At 39.5% G+C, this 20,960-nt stretch overlaps 1 protein-coding gene across 1 annotated transcript; it reads right to left on the bottom strand.

Annotated features, from left to right (window-relative positions):
* Nucleotides 1-205: 205 nt before the first annotated feature.
* LOC117326614 (fucolectin-3-like) lies at nt 206-5,465 on the bottom strand. Its single transcript, XM_033883373.1, has 3 exons — nt 5,302-5,465; nt 1,677-1,886; nt 206-471 (listed from the first exon to the last, which is right to left on the bottom strand). The coding sequence occupies exons 1-3, from the start codon at nt 5,378-5,380 to the stop codon at nt 206-208; spliced, it is 555 nt and encodes a 184-aa protein (XP_033739264.1). The 5' UTR covers nt 5,381-5,465.
* Between the last annotated feature and the right edge of the window lie 15,495 nt (nt 5,466-20,960).

The following is a 20,960-nucleotide window of genomic DNA, read 5'->3' as shown; positions in this document are numbered from 1 at the left end:
TCTACTTGATATAGCATGTGTAGTGTATACATTTAATGTACTTTAGTGATATCAAGCTGCCTAACATAGTTTTAACTGACGCAAAATCGACCATTGTAATGTCATGAACAAATGGTCAAGCTTGTCCTGTAAAGTTTTCTTTGAGCATTTGTCTTCAGACTTCATTGCTGATGGAAAACAAATGATAGGTGTAGATTTATTCTATTTAAATTATTATACACTCACCAAACACTTGAACCTCACAGAGCTCTAATACTGCATAATCACTATACCAGCTGTATCGTTTTGGGTTGTTTCTATAGTTGTACACAGTCACATACCGCCCTACATACGGGCACTGGTGTGTCTGGTCTAACTGTACCGCACTTCTACTACTACTAGTGTCTTGATAGCAGAGGACGCCGTCTGTGGGCGAATCGGTGGTATTGGATACATAAAGCTGGAAACCAGCCAGTCTTTGCTGAAAATCATCTGGAAAGGAACACAGAATATGTAAACAAAAAGTGAAGAACCTAATTTGGATCCATAAATATGCACAAATGAAGAGGAAATCAAATTACAGACTTAGTTGCAAGCGATAATTCTACAGGAAAAGATTTAAATGAATCGGAAAGTATTTATATTAGTTATTTCATATATAATAGGTCAACAGTAGCAGTGATTTCAACCTTATGTATAAACGGATATACACATGTATCCCGAAGTGGGAGAAACAATTATAAGAACTTTTCTATAAGCCTAGATCATGTTCAGAGACTGAAGCTTGTTTGTTGCAAAAAGCGGACTCGCAAAGACCAAAAAAATAAAAAAAAAAATAAAAATTGTTATTAAAAGGTCATTTATTGAATGACTGCTGAACTCTTGCGAGTCCACAATATGTCATTATTCAACATGAATAATGTTTGATGTAATGGAAAAAAACAGAGTGTATTTACTGAATATCATGATGTAGCAACAACGATGGGGTACAAATGATGGCAGGTCTGGCTCTAGAGTTAACATTAGGGTAGATAAACAAAATCTTATTTATGTGTTAAAGTGAGCGATATAATATCTTTAATGAATGCAAACAATAAGCCTTTTCTTTAATTTTTAACTTGTTTTAATTGAACTCACATTTGGATAACCTTAATTTTGCTCACATTTCAAATCAAATGTCGCAAGAATATGTAAAAACAGTTTTTACAAATGTAAATTGCACAGAAATGGGCACGGGACAAAATAAAAGTACAATATGACATAATCATGCGAATCAGCGGCTCATGACATCATGTATAAATGACGTCAATATATTGTACATGACGTGACGTTTTTGTCTCCAAAGTAAAAGAAGTATGATATGGATTGAATACAATAACTAAATGAGTGGCTTGTCACATTGGGAACACAAATGACGACAAGTTATTATACATGACATCATGTTTTGTCACCTCAGTAAAAAGTATCAAATACAAAAGAAGTTTATGACATACGCTTTATGTGTCTTTTCGATTAAGTACAGGTTTCTCCAGAATGCATTTATGTATCCCTCTTTCTTCATCAACTCCCGAAATAGCGATGTCAGAATCATAACAAAAATGTCGACTATACTGACATTCATTGTTACAAACAATAACATGCAATTAGGTGCAGAAAGCTTTAAACATATACTTTATAAAGTTATAAGACAAACTTACTTCTGTACAGTATTCTTATTGTGTTTATTGTACTCATTTGTCCAAGATCAACCCGCCACCATGCGATCTTCCGACTTCCTCCCAATGTATGTGTACAACAACCAGGATCTATCCATGTCTTCAAACATCCATCCACAGCAGCACTCGCCAGCCAATACCCGTCGTTATGGTTACTACTCTGTGTAGCTGTCTTTGACAAAGCGAGGTTTCCTGTAATACACCGTTACTGTTAAATCTAAGTATTCTACCCCTTCCCAGAAAAACATGAATATGTTCAAATGTAGATAACATCGTAATAGTTATTAATCAAAACAATGAGAATAAATCTAGTAAAATAGATGAATGGCCATATATGAAATCTCAGTCATTCAACCATACAATTTCTGTATGCATGTCACGAAATTATTCAAATCCACAAGTCATCATCATCACCATGCCATCAATAAAAAAGAGGAAATCTTGTTTGTTTAAAACAAGATAATCTGCAAGCTAGGGTAGATTCTAAATCAGATGAATAAAAAATAAACTATCGTAAATATCATCATGTATCTATCTAATATACTAACATTAATTCCATAGCGACTGACCAAACACCATCAAAATCGGGTTTAATCAATAATAATGCTTCAGTAGCTGATTAGAGGGTAGAACGTACCAGCATATCAAAATATATGGAAACGCATTCATCATCAGAGTCAAAAACTAAATGTCACAGAACAGTAAAGGGTTCGGTACAAACTGTTTAGCGACAATACCGTCTCAGATGAATGAGCAGGTCTCGTTCGTATTATCAGCTTTATATATCCTTTTTAAGATGGTACATCGGCGACTGCTTATTCACTGTCTGTCGCAAAAAAAAAATGAATTGCACCCACGGTATAGTAACAATCTAATTAACACCAATAAATGATATAAATAATAATATTGTCCTAAAACTATCGTTTTAATACTTAAAATTATATTCCGACCAAAGTGACCGTCGTGACCTTTGATTGGCAGACCAGTCGATATTTGTGTAGCAGAATTATGGATGTCGTATACGTGTAGGTACGTTATACATTGACGAATTAGTCATGATGGCTAATTGATATTGCTAGTCCAAGTAAAAATGTAAATATTTTATCAACTTAATTTTTCACTGTGCGTGTCCAGAACACCTTTTCTCGGATTGCAGGAATTTGAATCCTGTGATCCGAGTTCAGGTCTTGGTGATGGTAACAGCACGTGTTTAATTCGTGGGAAACTGATTATGTCAGTGAGCACATGTATAAAGACATATTGTTGATAGTGGGTTGTTTATGTGTACATTTGTTTGTTTGTGGTTTGCTTGGGTATTTGTGGCATCTGTTTTTCTTCTTTTTCTCACATATATATATATATATCAATATGGCACAGCGGTATAGTCTGCGGGTTTTTCTGGCTAGGCGATTTTATGCCGAAGATCGTGAGTTCGAAGCCCGGTCAGGGCACGAGTAAAATGGATTTGCTATCCTTCACCAGTTGTAGTACTATGTTTAACACTATGTGATAGTGATCCGAAGGTAAAGATTTGAATTTCCTGTCGTAGTTGAACTGTGATTTTCCATCCTATTGTTTCCGTCATCCTTGCTGGTGACTTAAATTACGCAAGTTACAGACAATGTTTAATATTCAATTAAAAATATATATATATATATATATATACCATTAAGATACAAATCTACAATGTAAATAGCATTGATGTTATTTAACCTATATTGCATATACAAATGACAGTGCATACTTATTTGCATTTCAATGACGGGGCCTGTTTATTTTTTTTTCTATTTTCTGTTTTACCTGTGTCGATAAGCACATTGAGTGTGTGAGGCAGGTACCACGCTGAGTAAGCGTAAATCGTTGTATAATATATATTACGTTACATTTTTAGACCATTTACCTCTCGCTGTTGTGTCTCAAAATAGCTTGTAGGCATATACGTTATGTACTCGATGCACCGAAACATTCACTGAACCTTGTATCTACCTACACACAAATTGGATCGCCTAATTTACGGGTCCTACGAAGGGGTCAATAAAATAACTTGAAGAGACGGAGAATGCTAAAATTTCCTCGGGACGCAGTATGGATTTTTTTCACCATACAATTTGAAATATGCAATTAGATGCCGTGAATTTCGGAAGGTGGTAATAGCATAAACCATCTAAAGGGGCATTACTTCGTTTTAATAAAGTTTAGGTCGTCAACAATAAACTTAATGGAAAATATGTATTTTTTTCTAAGTAGAAAAAGTTTAATCCTTACATTAATACTCTCAAGATAAACCAATGTTTCTCGAGTGTTTACTCCTGCAAATTGTTAATTTGATCAAAAGTGTCACTTATTTATCGGTGATTATTTTATTACATATGGGCACAAGCACTTATATAACCATCGTTTGGACATATATTTCATCAATAAAAATTGTGCATATTTCTGATGTCCGAACGAAGGAATGCCCTTTTAAATTTGGGTTATATATTAAAATACACAACAGCCTATTCTTGTTTTAAATCGATCATAACTTCTGTCAGTCGGCGTTGTAGCATCTTTAATGATTGCGTTAACCTATCGGTAATATAATTTGATTATGTAGTTATGAATTCCTGATAACCTTGTTAACCGGTTAAAGCTGTCTTAATTTGAAACAGACCATTTATGGCCATACTAAGCTTTGTTTTTCAGTAAAAAGGTAAAGCAAAAATCAGAGAGAGAGAGAGAGAGAGAGAGAGAGAGAGAGAGAGAGAGAGAGAGAGAGAGAGAGAGAGACAGACGGAGACGGGGACAGACAGACAGACAGAGACGGGGACAGACAGACAGACAGAGACGGAGACGGGGACAGACAGACAGACAGACAGATAGAGACAGATAGACAGAGACAGAGAGCATCCATAAACTATTTGCCTGGGTACCATTAAATGTGAAGTGTAATTCTTTGTCAACCTTTCCTAACAACAATTAATGAAAAAAAGAGACAATTTAAAAAAAAATAATGCATTTGAACAGAAATCATAAACAAAAGTTATGCAACCAGAAATATACATCACGTAAACATTCAGGATGTACTTGTAACGACTAACATGCATTAACAAAAATAAATACTGAGATAGCAGCAAATTCCCCCAGGTATTCATATATTCTTCTGTAATCTGGAAATAAGAAACACTTTACATATCAGCTAATTGTGTGTGATAATATACTGATATGAGTCATTGACATCTTTGCTGTATAATCTTCGCTGACGAACCAATACAGCCCCTACTGCTCAAACTTCCGTCCGTTTTCATATCCTATCCCATATACCTCTTGTCATAGTAAAAGTGACTGTTTCATGCATGACTAAGATCGAAGATATATTTCTCAAAAAGCAGTGAACTCATCATTGATGCTGACAAAACATCTTAATATCATCAACTGTACAACCACCTTACTGTTTATACCTATCTCGACTTTATCTGGTTATCAATTTTTACTTAAACTTACCAAAATCTTTATTTTCTGTACAAACTTTCTAACCAGGAAGTAAGATCATATTTTGTAATATACAAATTCACCTGTATGCATGTTACACTATTTTCTGTTTTAGATTTAGACCTTATGTACCTACCTTCAGATCTTACTCCGTTTAACACTAGAAACAGGATCAGACAAACATCTCTGCTTGGCACCACTCTTCCTTTCGCCATTTCTGAGCTCACTGGCTACTCGGCAGCAACAAGGAAGTACAACGCAGTCTTCCACAGGTCTGTATGTGTAAACTAAATTGTCATACAAATGTGAGGTGTATTAAAAGCCCAATACATGGCTTGTTCGGGCTGAGTGAACTTAATACAATGGATATATATAGCGGTGTGCCCCTTCTCTGGCAAATGTACATACTGTATGTGTGACAACAAGTAGGTGTGCCTGCTTGTACCGGGTATGTGTATATACTCACATGTGTATTTGTGGGTTTGGTATATGGGAGAAAGAGACCCTATATCTAGCAGTGTTATTCAACTTCAGGATATTCCTAAGTATTCCATAAGAACACATGATTTAATGTCATAGCTAGGGTCCAAGATATACCCTAAAATAAAATCATCCATCTTAATTGATATAAGCGTTACTACATTATGTGTAGTTTTAAAAAAAATGACAGTTTGTTACACCTCGAATATAACTCGAGAAATGTGATTTTTGAGCCTTAAAATCATTAAGCGAAAAAAAAAAACGTCATTGCAAATTTAAACACGATTATAACAGTGATTTAAAAATGGAAGGTACTTTAATGTATTTATTTAACCTGAGAGTCGTTTCCCCGAAAGAAAAAAAAACCCAAAAAAACCCAAAAAACCCCGAGATATATATTTTTCATATGAACATGGTAGAACCTATGACTTTACAGTAATTTTCCTGAATGAAGGGGGCGTATTTGAGTAATGGCTTTTCTTAATTTATTGAATATTGACAAAACTGGGCCTTGGTTTGGTTTGACGACTTATTTACATAATAAGATAGTTTAAAGTCTGACTGCGGATTACTAGTTAAACATAGAATTACACACACTTACATAAGCCAAGGAATATGTTAAAATACTTTCCACTAGTGAAGTTAGTAAAGTTTTCACTCTGCTTACATAAGACAATTCCTGTACTCCCAGTTTACACATGGAGACCCACAAACATAGCTTACCTTTCATTTCACCTAGTAGACCGGCATATTGGTGAAATAGCAAAGACACGGTTTGTAGTTTATGCTTACTGAAAGTCTCAGTCCATTATTCTCACTGTTCGACCCAGTTTTGGGGAGGTATGTACCCTATCTATAATAGGTAGAAATAATATTGTTTTTAATGTTCATTTTAATCATACAACTCGGACTCGGATATTTTGCAATTTTAATTAATAACTGAGGCCTGCGGCCTTCGTTATTAATTCAATTGCAAAATATCCTCGTCCTCGTTGTATATCCTGCAATAATACACGAATCATCGTTAATTATTTCTTAAATAAATCGTTGAAATACCGAAGGAAGAAAATAAAAATCGTGATGCGTTACGACGTTGGTTACTAAGGCAGCTGTGGTTGCTAATATAATATAGTTCCAGTGAATCTACGGAAATACACCAGTATTGTTAATAGAATGAAAAGTAACTACTCAACATTTGTGTTTAATACCTTTTCCGTTTTTATTTAATTGATATGTTCACAATCCACAATTTCCGTTTCAGATTAACTATAGTTGTATTGACGACATATTTAGTAGTGATTGTTCTATATATGCACACATTTCCGCAATATTCATTTTAGTTTTTGATGAAATACTCACTTGACATTTTCTTTTTGTACAGAGATCACCGGGTAACTGGAGCAAAACACTAAAATTGCGTTGATCAGTCCTTGCAAAATGGCGCCGTCTAATTCACGTTCCATAACATCACGATTATGCTACAGATTCCCGCGCTTTTTAATCCGCTGAGCCTTTTTCACTGCGTTTACGGTGATATGAACACAGTCAGAGTTTACTAATCTGAAGAAGGGAGAAATACAGAAATATAATCATAACACGCTAATGTGAATTATTCAATTTGCCTGCAATACTGCTCCATGTTATAGGACCGTAATGCTTGAATACCAATCGTATTGTGACATAGACCTGTTCAGAATGTAAGACATAATATGTTGCCTAAACTTAAGAATTAAAGACAGTTGAAATATACTATGGATATAGACGACAAATTCACATACAGGAACATATTTATTTCAGTGCTAAGTAGGGATGAGATCGCGTAAATGTTGTAAAAGATGTTTAAGTATAATTGCAATTTCCGTGAATAACAATGATATATAGCTAGATTATGGGAGCAAACTGTGCCAAACATTAGATACACAAATGTCAAGCCATGGAACACAGTGTGTACACAATCACATAAGATGGATGGTTGTAGACTTAATAGAAAATTGTTAGTTTGATTAAGCCGGAAGTGCGAACATATCTGCCGAAATTTAAACTTCCGGGAAAAGGATAATTTTCTTACGTTAGGATTTCCGGATAAACATTTAGTCCTATTATGTCTTAATTAAGCAGCACTAGAAGATCATTATTACTACAGGGGAACGCAGACAATTTCATTATCAAATGGATTTTTCGTGAAGATAAAATTCAGCAATTAGTGGTTACGACCGGGGTTGGATTAGGAACATATCAAACAGTTAAGTGTGAATTTGTTAATGAACATTAAATATACAGAATACCAACCCCTGGTCGACGTAGTGTAAAATATATATATGGAGTCGCCCTGGTTCGTATTAAAACAGTTCGTTATGAAAATCTAGATCGGAATTTAAGAACCTGTACTAACGAGGAAGAAGATATAGAGGATATCTAACAGTGTCTTCAGTAATACCAAATATATTTCACGAGTGGGGCTAATATTTTGATATTTTTCACGAGTGCGCAGCACGAGTGAAAAATATCAAAATATTAGCCACACGATTGAAATATATTTGGTATTACTGAAGACACTGTTAGATATTCTGTTTATTACATTTTTTATCAACAAAAAACCTACCCCGTATGCTTACTAGGCCTACAGCGATAATTTGTAAACAAAAACAGTAGTTCCCCCTGTCCATGTGCTGACATATATGTCGGGCTTTCTGATTGGTCAATTATTTTGGTGAAAATATCACTTTTATAGAATGAATAATTTTTGATATTTCACTGGTAAAAATGTAATAAAAGCTTAATATTTTGATTCACTGTCCATTAAAACAAAATATTGGATACATTGTTTGTTAGCTCGTCTCATTCTACTCCTACTCGTTAAGACCCTTTTTCAAATTATTTTTTACAGATGACGAGAAACAACTCGTTAAAATAAATATATTATTATTATTTTTTGTGGTATAACTCTTCTTGATGATTCATCTGCTGATTTGCTTGTATTCCGAATATAATAGAAATGATTATACATTCCTTAATAATACAGTAGAAATATGTGATATTCTGCAAGTTGGGAAACTATGTAGGGCCTCCGGTGTTGATGTTATTAGTAATCATATGCTAAACGCTACTGCATGTACTGTTTGATCTCCTTTAAAGAGCTTATCTAATGACTCTTTCAGGTGGTTTTATATAAAAGCTTGGAAACTTGTGAAAGATATACCTCTGTTTAAGAAGGGAAATACATTTCCTTACTAATTATCGACTAGTTCTTTGCTATAAACGGTTGGTTAGGTTTTTGAAAGAGTAGTTTTAAAACATATTCATAATTTTTTAGGAAAACTCCTTCTTTTATCAACACCGGTCTGGTTTCATGCCGAATCATTCGTCACTCTATCAAATTATTTAAATATATATCCAATATTTGTCTAGCGTTAAACATGCTTATTTAGCGTTCTATGACATTTCGAAAGCCTTAGAATCTTATGGAATATCTAGCTAATTGGTTCATTTCTTATCTCGAATTCTTTTTTAGTATTTGTGTTATAAAAGCAGGAGTAACCTAAGGTACCATTTTAGGACTGTTACTATTCTTAGTGTATATTCAGCCATCAGCGACGACGCTACTCTTCTCCTCTTGTCTCAAAATTGAGGATTCCCAAAAACTGTCTGTGTTACCACCGTGTCAGCCGACCACCCGAGTGTGTTACCACTGTGTCACCTGACCACCCGAGTGTGTTACCACTGTGTCACCTGACCACCCGAGTGTGTTACCACTGTGTCACCTGACCACCCGAGTGTGTTATCACTGTGTCAACCGACCACCCGAGTGTGTTACACGACAACCCGAGTGTGTTACCACTGTGTCAGCCGACCACCCGAGTGTGTAACCACTGTGTCAGCCGACCACCCGAGTGTGTTACCACTGTGTCAACCGACCACCCGAGTGTGTTACCACTGTGTCAACCGACCACCCGAGTGTGTTACCACTGTGTCAACCGACCACCCAAGTGTGTTACTACTGTGTCAACCGACCACCCGAGTGTGCTACCACTGTGTCAACCGACCACCCGAGTGTGTTAACACTGTGTCACCTGACCACCCGAGTGTGTTACCACTGTGTCACCTGACCACCCGAGTGTGGTATCACTGTGTCAGCCGACCACCGGAGTGTGTTACAACTGTGTCAACCGACCACCCGAGTGTGTTACCACTGTGTCAACCGACCACCCGAGTGTGCTACCACTGTGTCAACCGACCAACCGAGCGTGTTACCACTGTGTCACCTGACCACCCGAGTATGTTACTACTGTGTCACCCGACCACCCGAGTGTGTTACCACTGTGTCAACCGACCACCCGAGTGTGTTACCACTGTGTCAACCGACCACCCGAGTGTGTTAACACTGTGTCACCTGACCACCCGAGTGTGTTACCACTGTGTCACCTGACCACCCGAGTGTGTTATCACTGTGTCAGCCGACCACCGGAGTGTGTTACCACTGTGTCACCCGACCACCCGAGTGTGTTACCACTGTGTCACCTGACCACCCGAGTGTGTTATCACTGTGTCAACCGACCACCCGAGTGTGTTACCACTGTGTCAACCGACCACCCGAGTGTGTTACCACTGTGTCAACCGACCACCCGAGTGTGTTACCACTGTGTCAACCGACCACCCGAGTGTGTACCACTGTGTCAACCGACCACCCGAGTGTGTTACCACTGTGTCAACCGACCACCCGAGTGTGTTACCACTGTGTCAACCGACCACCCGAGTGTGTTACCACTGTGTCAACCGACCACCCGAGTGTGTTACCACTGTGTCAACCGACCACCCGAGTGTGTTAACACTGTGTCAACCGACCATCCCGAGTGTGTTACCACTGTGTCAACCGACCACCCGAGTGTGTTACCACTGTGTCACCCGACCACCCGAGTGTGTTACCACTGTGTCAACCGACCACCCGAGTGTGTTACCACTGTGTCAACCGACCACCGAGTGTGTTACCACTGTGTCAACCGACCACCCGAGTGTGTTACCACTGTGTCAACCGACCACCCGAGTGTGTTACCACTGTGTCAACCGACCACCCGAGTGTGTTACCACTGTGTCAACCGACCACCCGAGTGTGTTACCACTGTGTCAACCGACCACCCGAGTGTGTTACCACTGTCACCCAACCATCCGAGTGTGTTACCACTGTGTCACTCGACCACCCGAGTGTTACCACTGTGTCAACCGACCACCCGAGTGTGTTACCACTGTGTCAACCGACCACCCGAGTGTGTTACCACTGTGTCAGCCGACCACCGGAGTGTGTTACCACTGTGTCAACCGACCACCCGAGTGTGTTACCACTGTGTCAACCGACCACCCGAGTGTGTTACCACTGTGTCAACCGACCACCCGAGTGTGTTACCACTGTGTCAACCGACACCCGAGTGTGTTACCACTGTGTCAACCGACCACCCGAGTGTGTTACCACTGTGTCAACCGACCACCCGAGTGTGTTACCACTGTGTCACCTGACCACCCGAGTGTGTTATCACTGTGTCAGCCGACCACCGGAGTGTGTTACCACTGTGTCACCCGACCACCCGAGTGTGTTACCACTGTGTCAACCGACCACCCGAGTGTGTTACCACTGTGTCAACCGACCACCCGAGTGTGTTACCACTGTGTCAACCGACCACCCGAGTGTGTTACCACTGTGTCAACCGACCACCCGAGTGTGTTACCACTGTGTCACCTGACCACCCGAGTGTGTTATCACTGTGTCAGCCGACCACCGGAGTGTGTTACCACTGTGTTAACCGACCACCCGAGTGTGTTACCACTGTGTCAACCGACCACCCGAGTGTGTTACCACTGTGTCAACCGACCACCCGAGTGTGTTACCACTGTGTCAACCGACCACCCGAGTGTGTTACCACTGTGTCAACCGACCACCCGAGTGTGTTACCACTGTGACAGCCGACCACCCGAGTGTGTTATCACTGTGTCATCCGACCACCCGAGTGTGTTACCACTGTGACAGCCGACCACCCGAGAGTGTTATCACTGTGTCAACCGACCACCCGAGTGTGTGGCCACTGTGTCACCCGACCACCCGAGTGTGTTACCACTGTGTCAACCGACCACCCGAGTGTGTTACCACTGTGTCAACCGACCACCCGAGTGTGTTACCACTGTGTCAACCGACCACCCGAGTGTGTTACCACTGTGTCAACCGACCACCCGAGTGTCTTACCACTGTGTCAACCGACCACCCGAGTGTCTTACCACTGTGTCAACCGACCACCCGAGTGTGTTACCACTGTGTCAACCGACCACCCGAGTGTGTTACCACTGTGTCAACCAACCACCCGAGTGTCTTACCACTGTGTCACCCGACCACCGGAGTGTTTTACCACTGTGTGAACCGACCACCCGAGTGTGTTACCACTGTGTCACCTGACCACCCGTGAGTGCTACCACTGTGTCACCTGACCACCCGAGTGTGTTACCACTGTGACAGCCGACCACCCGAGTGTGTTATCACTGTGTCAACCGACCACCCGAGTGTGTTACCACTGTGACAGCCGACCACCCGAGAGTGTTATCACTGTGTCAACCGACCACCCGAGTGTGTGGCCACTGTGTCACCCGACCACCCGAGTGTGTTACCACTGTGTCAACCGACCACCCGAGTGTGTTACCACTGTGTCAACCGACCACCCGAGTGTGTTACTATTGTGTCAACCGACCACCCGAGTGTCTTACCACTGTGTCAACCGACCACCCGAGTGTGTTACCACTGTGTCAACCAACCACCCGAGTGTCTTACCACTGTGTCACCCGACCACCGGAGTGTGTTACCACTGTGTGAACCGACCACCCGAGTGTGTTACCACTGTGTCACCTGACCACCCGTGAGTGTTACCACTGTGTCACCTGACCACCCGAGTGTGTTACCACTGTGTCACCTGACCAACCGAGTGTGTTACCACTGTGTCAACCGACCACCCGAGTGAGTTACCACTGTGTCAACCGACCACCCGAGTGTGTTACCACTGTGTCAACCGACCACCCGAGTGTGTTACCACTGTGTCAACCGACCACCAGAGTGTGTTACCACTGTGTCAACCGACCACCCGAGTGTGTTACCACTGTGTCAACCGACCACCCGAGTGTGTTACCACTGTGTCACCCGACCACCCGAGTGTGTTACCACTGTGTCAACCGACCACCCGAGTGTGTTACAACTGTGTCAACCGACCACCCGAGTGTGTTACACTGTGTCAACCGACCACCCGAGTGTATTACCACTGTGTCACCCGACCACCCCAGTGTGTTAACACTGTGCCAACCGACCACCCGAGTGGTACCACTGTGTCACCCGACCACCCGAGTGTGTTACAACTGTGTTACCTGACCACCCGAGTGTGTTACCACTGTGTCAACCGACCACCCGAGTGTGTTACCACTGTGTCACCCGACCACCCGAGTGTGTTACCACTGTGTCAACCGACCACCCGAGTGTGTTACTACTGTGTCAACCGATCACCCGAGTGTGTTACCACTGTGTCAACCGACCACCCGTGTGTGTTACCACTGTGCCAACCGACCACCCGAGTGGGTTACAACTGTGCGACCCGAACACCCGAGTGTGTTACCACTGTGTCACCCGACCACCCGAGTGTGTTACCACTGTGTCAACCGACCACCCGAGTGTGTTACCACTGTGTCAACCGACCACCCGAGTGTGTTACCACTGTGTCAACCGACCACCCGTGTGTGTTACCACTGTAACCCGACCACCCGAGTGTGTTACCACTGTGTGACCTGACCACCCGAGTGTGTTAATTTGTGTCAACCGACCACCCGAGTGTGTTACCACTGTGCCAGCCAACCAACCGAAAGCAATTTGTATAAAATATAGAACGACAGCTTGTAAATAAATTCTGCCATACACAGTACTCGTGAAATATATGGTAAATTAATGTGATAACCATGTGCTATACTCGAAATATATACCAATTTTTAGACGTGTATCCCTCGAAAGGTTGATATACAATAGACATATACCTAAACTTGCGGGGATGATAATTTTACGGCAAGGCTACAGTAGTCCGTGTAAAAGTGGTCTGACACAGGGTGTTTTCACCCAAGACAATATCTCATTACAGCTCAGTCCGTCAGAAATTGTGTTCTGTAGCTTGAATGGAGGAACGGATGTAGGGTGAATTTTTATTAACCTTTTTAAAGTACAGAAATATTAGCTCATAACCAAATAAAACAAAATGTATAGATAAGAGTCATTCAATTTAGAATAGTTCATTCTGAGAACATGACTGGCAATTGTATCTTCATAAACGCTTGGTTGGGCATTTATACATGTATAAGTACAAGTACATTTAGGCTTTTTTAATGTGCATTTCATTAAAATCCGTAGTTCAATCCCGCCATAAAACAATCACTTTCATTCAAAATGTATCTTCGCTTTTGTTGCTCCTAAAGAGAAAATTCATGGAGAAATATGAACGTCAACGGGAACGCTATCGAAACAGAACTTAAGCACTAAAACGTGAGTCAAATGTTCTTCAAGTGCAATTACATAATGTCAAGTGACAATGTTTCGTGTCAATTGGCGAGAGTACAGGGCGTTTTTATATACGTATCCTGACTAGCTCTCAACAATCATTTTATCATTGATGTGTGGGTTTTCATAGAAAAAAGGAAATGACACTATTTCCCTTAATCTTTTTCACATGGTAACGGGAAGGATTTAAACATAAACGAAAACAATTTTTATATATATGTTGATGACGCCTTTCATGATTTGATAAATGTCTTGGTTTCGTTCAACATAACCGAAACGCCGGTATTGTGCATGTGATGTGCACGTGGTGGGCTCGTGGTGTATACGGTGACCCTGGTACCCTCACGACTATTGAGGAATACGTTTATGAATTATAAAAAAATGTGGATTACACCTTCATTTAGTAGCTCGTATTGTATATGTATATATTTTTTTGTTTGATATTAGTTTCCTTGCTTTATTTCCCGAATCCGTAATACCTTTCATGTGTATGTAAATTTGAGACCTACATTTTGCTTTTTGGTCCCCCATTTGCATAAATGCAATTTTATCCTGGTCACATGAAAATAATGTGAAAATAACATATTTATTAGTGATAATTAAATGACAATAAGGTGATGATCACATGACAATTATGTGGTAGTCACATGACAATATTGTGATGATCACATGACAATAATGTGATGGCCACAGGACAATAATACGAGAAAAAGACGATTAGTTATGGAAAAAAATAGTCAGGCTATTTTGTAGAAATATAGAGTCGGAGTTAGATTTCATCGATATGTCATTATCCATTCACTTCAATTCAAAAGATAAAAAGAGATACTCAAATTTTTTACGGGCGGTTCAAGTCCTTAGTACGAAGTACAAGCATGTAAAATTTACCCTGATTTCAAGATCAGGTTTTGCGTGTATGAGATTTACGTATGTACATGTAACCGATACATACAGTTGACAGTTTATTGGAAAAGAATTTGTGGCTTGTTACGAAATCCGATTTTCCATGAATTCAGCTTCAACGGAAATAGGTAAACAGATATAGGGTCACAGTAGCCCTCTGTTTCAGTATGTGCCAATGGTCACTTGGAAAACATTGTAACGAATTAAAAAAAAAATGGCATTTTCAACCTTTTCCCCCCTATATAACGTTTCAGTCCTAGATAATATCAGATATATATTGTATTGATTGGTGGACTATGTCCTCTTCGATAGCACATGCGAGGTCATTCCGTCACTGGTATTAGAAATAATATAAAAAGAACACACACAAAATTATTACAAAATATCTCTTAATTAGTAATGATGTTCGTTGTGTCAGAAGAACATAAATGATCCTAAAATTATTTTCTGTATTCATATATCCTCGCTGTTGTCCTAATTCAAGTATCTAATGATGTTATCAAAAATAATATGGGGACAACTATATCATACTTCCGCCACATGGTCATTACCGTATTGAAAAGTAACTTACGCATATTAAATTAAGTGAAGGGTAATTATTGTACTTACTACTCCCATGTGAAAGAATACATGTTTCATTTGTATTACTAAACATCCTATTTACTTTAAAATCGAGCCTATACCTTGAAGTGAACTTATTAGTGTGTCATAAAAAGTAGGTACTGTCAGATTTCGTGTTAACTACTACCTTGTCAAGCGTTCTGATGATCAAGCTTGATTTTTTTTAAAGCGTCTTTGACACCGAGTCTTCATCAGTGTCGTTGAGATGACTAATGGACCTGTCGGGAAATGACTGGCAATTTTGGTTTGTAAATCAAGCTATTTTTTTTTCTTCTAGACACTGTCATATGTATCCTACTGTACGTTTATCCTAGCGATGTTGATACAAGGAAACGTCTGTGATGTTAATCAAATCAAAAAGATGAAATATTTGCAAAATATGCAACAATTATACCGGAAATGGAAACAAAATGTTCCTTTTTCAAAGAAAAGATAAACGGAGATACATAGAAACCGGATGGAAATCGACCAATATAAACACTTGTAGTCCACATATTGAAATTTCAACTCCGATGTGAACAATTATTAATAGTAGGCAGTGTGACGTCATTATTTTTATAGACAAATCAGAGAATACTGTCAAAATACAGTCAGGAAATAAAAGTCAGGAAATAAAAGTCCTATCTTGGAATTGATAAAACAAGGGCAGAAAACGAACAAATACTTTTATACAAGTAGTCCCTTGGAAAAGTAGTCCCTTGGAAAAGTAGTCCCTTGGAAAAGGAGTTCCAACTTGGAAAAGAAGACACTCGGAAAAGGATTCCCTTGGAAAAGGGGACCCTTGGAAAAGAAGTCCCTTGGAAAAGAAGACCCTTGGAAAAGTAGTCCCTTGGAAAAGTAGTCCCTTGGAAAAGGAGTCCCTTGGGAAAGAAGACCCTTGGAAAAGTAGTCCCTTGGAAAAGGAGAGAATAGGTGAGATCTAGGCTGGTGACAACGGAACTAACAGACATATCAACAGACTACGACTACGCCTGTCTTCACATCGCACAAGGAAATATAAAATATCAAAATGAAGCCATTAATTGAACGGTACAAGTGTTGCAGTAATACTATACCTGCATAGCAGGATACATATTGTTCACAGTAAAAACAGGATTTTGATTTTCGTCGACACTGACAGTGCGATAAAAAGCCATCATTATCAAATCACTCATTGTTGATTGTTGAGTAAGGAGCTGGTATTATGAGGAATGTATCTCGAGAGGAAAAATACACAATGGAAATAATTACCATCCTCTTATAGAAATGAGTCTTTTGATCGAGTAAACCCATTTTTCTCATAAGAGGAGGTCACACGAAAGGTCATTTTGGTACGACCTGACAATTTAATAAATTCGTTGCTGAGTTGCTTTTAACTCTACAATAATCAAATATGACTTTATGTACATTATATATTGTTAGGCATCAGAATTTTAGACACGGTACACGCATGAACAATTTAAAAAAATTATATAAAAACCGGACAAATAAATAATTATGACTATTACAGTGAGTTATAAATTGTGCTGCCCGGGAACATATATACTACAAGTATAGGCAGGTATGTATTCCTTCACCGGTTTCTAAAACGATCTTGGCACAAGTACATTTCTAATCATAAAAAAAACACTTTTATCCTAATATGTCCATTTTTAGATTATAAACGCTTAATTAACAGAAGTTATGTTCATATTTCCTCAAGTAGATATATTTTCTTTCCCAATATAATCGGAGACTGACATCAGGCAGACCAGATAGATGGCTATTACAGAACACGATTCTTCATCTGATGTATTCACGGTCTTAAGTGAATCTTTGTCTTCCAACACATAAGCCGTAATTTCTCGATTTGGTTAAAAACTTCAACAAAAATTTAAAAAGAATAATACTTAGACATTGAAGTGGGAGGCGATTCCATAACAGAGAGCGGTTTTACAACAAGCAGTACGGTTATTTTGTTGATACACCAATCAGTCGTAATCACAAATGTCGAGAGAGTAGTAACGGCCTCAAGGGATATAACTTTTCGTAGGCAGCCACTTCTCCTCTCCAGAGTTTGGTATTTCTTTCGTCGGTTTTTTAGTTTTCTGTTAGATGAAGTTTGACACTGAATGTTCTTACAATTTCGATTCCTACACATTTTCTGCAATTAAAGAAAATCGTTCATTTCCTTTCCCCATCCTTTGGCCCCCATCCTGACCTTGCTTCTCAATAGCCAATATATTAAAACACCACGCTAAGATGACGGACTATCACGTTTGTTCAAATGAATGATATGACCAGTTTTCAAAGTCAAATGTACCAAAGACTAAAGCAGCCTTCGATTTGACGATTTTTTTATTTATTTATCTTATTTGAAAATTGTTGCCACTTTCACTATTTTTTATTGTGTGGAACCGGGACAGTGCTGCTCCACTGTTCTCGTTCACTCTCAAGAAACCTTAAAGTGTCGCCTTTTGATTAGGCTAAAATGTCGATACGCATACATTCAACTAATTGCACGATAAAATATATATTGCCAAACAAATCGATATACTCGTTCTTTCTGATCATTTTGATATTGGTTTGTAGCCAGCTTGTACAATGATTGATCTAAATATTAAACTGATCCTGTAATGGCCAACATTTCGTTTCGTTTGTTTTAATATTCACGATCCCATTTATCATTCATACGAGCTTGTACTGCACGTGGGTGTTCTCTTTCAATATAATATTTTAACCTTCCAAGACACCTTTGTGTTCATACGTAAATTAACCTCTACAATATATTTTCGTACCTATATATAGGTGCATTAATTAAGATTTTTATATCAAGTACGTCTTCAATAAAATATGTGAGCATCAAAAGAACTACACTTGCTTGTTTTGTGGGAGTCTTCCGAATTGTTATATTATTGTTTTCACTGGTATATTGAATCTCTACTCTTATGCTTAAGTTTAAGAAATGACCAAACTTGAAAGACGATATTCCTACAGAATAACCACCAAGACATTTCAGCCCTTAACGGGCGACATTCTATTTATCTGTCACCCAAATTGTATTCATATCGACTGTATACTACCATTTGGTAACAGTTCAATGCTTAAATTTACATTCAAAAAGAGTTTTTTATTAACTGTAGCGTAAGATGCGTTTAAATTTGCCGCTTTCCCTACCACTGACGTCATCAAGTTAAAATACCGGAACAGCCGAAATTCCTGAAGGAATAAATAGTCCCTCATGTCGTTATTAATAGCAATCACATAAAATGTTTTTTGCACACATTTAGCTTTATCTGATATTTCATATACGTTTATAGATATGGTCAAATTGTTCACAATTGCATATTTTCTGATTGTTTAAAATCAAACCAGTTTTCCGGCGCAATGCTGCACGGTTTACATTTAGTGATCCGGCGTTGAACGGGTATTGCACAGGACAGACTCGATTCCTCGGAAACATTTAGCCTATGTTTCTATCGACTGGATTTGCGTTATTTTCAGAAGAATATAAGCTCTTACATTTTAAATGAAAGTCACCTTGACTGTAGGTGAAAGCGATTCCAAGGATATCTCGTTCGATTCCAGTCTAACCCGTCACATCAGTGTCGCTAACTTAGGCATAGCAGACGATGTTCAACTTCACAGGGGCTCGATTTTTGAGTACAGTAACGTAAGCCTTTGACATTGATAAGTGAATAACCACAAAACTGAAATTCAGTATGCATACACAACCGGAAATTATGTCGATACTGCCGAATATTCACAAGATTTTTTTTTTATAAATGCTCGACTTTTAATGTTTTCGTGTCTAGCATTTCTGAAAATTCGACAACGAGCCCCTGTGAGTGTGACGACATTGACAATATGATAACTTCGTATAGATCAGGAGCTTATACTAATTTTTGACGAGTTCGTCTTTTTTATTATTAAATTTTACTTTCATATTTTGTGTTGCTTTATTTTTTGTGGTGGTTTATGTAGATAAATGCTAACATTCGAAAGCTCTCTAGGCCGAAAGTAACTGGCTGCCATTGTTTTAACCTACATGTACAACACTGGAGCTAAAGCTATATGTATTCCTATACAGACCGAATCACTGTAAATTGTAATATACAGTCTCATGAACACAGTTTGGTTTACTAACGACATATCATAGCCTGCCGTTCCGCGTGGGACACTCGAGGGAATAAGCATCCTTCAACAGATAGCTTAGTGGAACTTCTTAAGCTAGTACTCACGCTGAACAACTTCACATTCAACGGAGAGCACTATCTTCCCGTAAGTGGTACGGCAATGGGCACCAAAATGGTACCATCTTACGCAAATGTGTTTATGGGCCATCTCGAGTCAAGGCTACTAATAGCAGCCCCATCGAAACCATTCAGCTGGTTTAGATTCATTGACGACATCGAGATCAAGTGGACATCCGGTAGAGAGTCACTCGAGGAATTCATTCGTTTCGTGAGTGAGTTCCATCGGACCATTAAGTTTACTGCCGATATCTCCGACGAGAAAAATACTTTTTGGGCACCTGTACCACACTCGTCAACGGCGAAATACACACGGATTTATACAGTAAACCCACGGACACTCACCAGTACCTTCGCCCGTCCAGTTGTCACCCACCCCACACTACAATAAGGAGCATTCCATACTCCCAGATTTTGAGATTCAGGCGTATCGTCTCTCATATCCCATCCTCTCAATACAGGGTATGGCGCAGCCCTGATTGATCGTGAAATTGATAGGTTGAAAGAATTGGACAGGGCGAGTACACTGGAATACAAAGCCAGACCGAAAACTGGAAGAGTACCTTGTGTGGTAACCTTTCATCCCGGCATGCCCGCATTGTCAACAATCTTCCAGAAACACTGGCACATCGTGTTATCGTCCAGCAAACTCGAGGGTATTTTCCCGGAACCCCCTATACCAGCCTACCGCAGACCAAAATACATCACGTGGCGAGAACATCAAACAATAATGTGGAATAAATAGTTATTTATACCATCATTCGAACTCCAAATGAATGATAGAGGCGACTAGATCTCCAGTTTTGACATATAGTGAGGAGTTTCTATTGTGAGAGTCTCTCAAATACGTAACATGTGGAGGATTATCTCTCATTCATGCCGAGTGGGTAGCCGGTTTGGAATTGGTGGATCCAATGCCGTTCCCTATTCAGGCGTTGCTGATCATTCCAACCCCTGCAGTGGTCAATTGGGACCACCTGCATGTCATGCCATGTGTGGCTCGGCATGTTGAAATGTCTC

This window comes from Pecten maximus, chromosome 4 (genome assembly GCF_902652985.1).
Source record: "Pecten maximus chromosome 4, xPecMax1.1, whole genome shotgun sequence".
In the NCBI taxonomy this organism is placed as follows: domain Eukaryota; kingdom Metazoa; phylum Mollusca; class Bivalvia; order Pectinida; family Pectinidae; genus Pecten; species Pecten maximus.
Note: the sequence above shows the minus strand (reverse complement) of the source record. Positions and strands in the feature narration are given on the sequence as shown.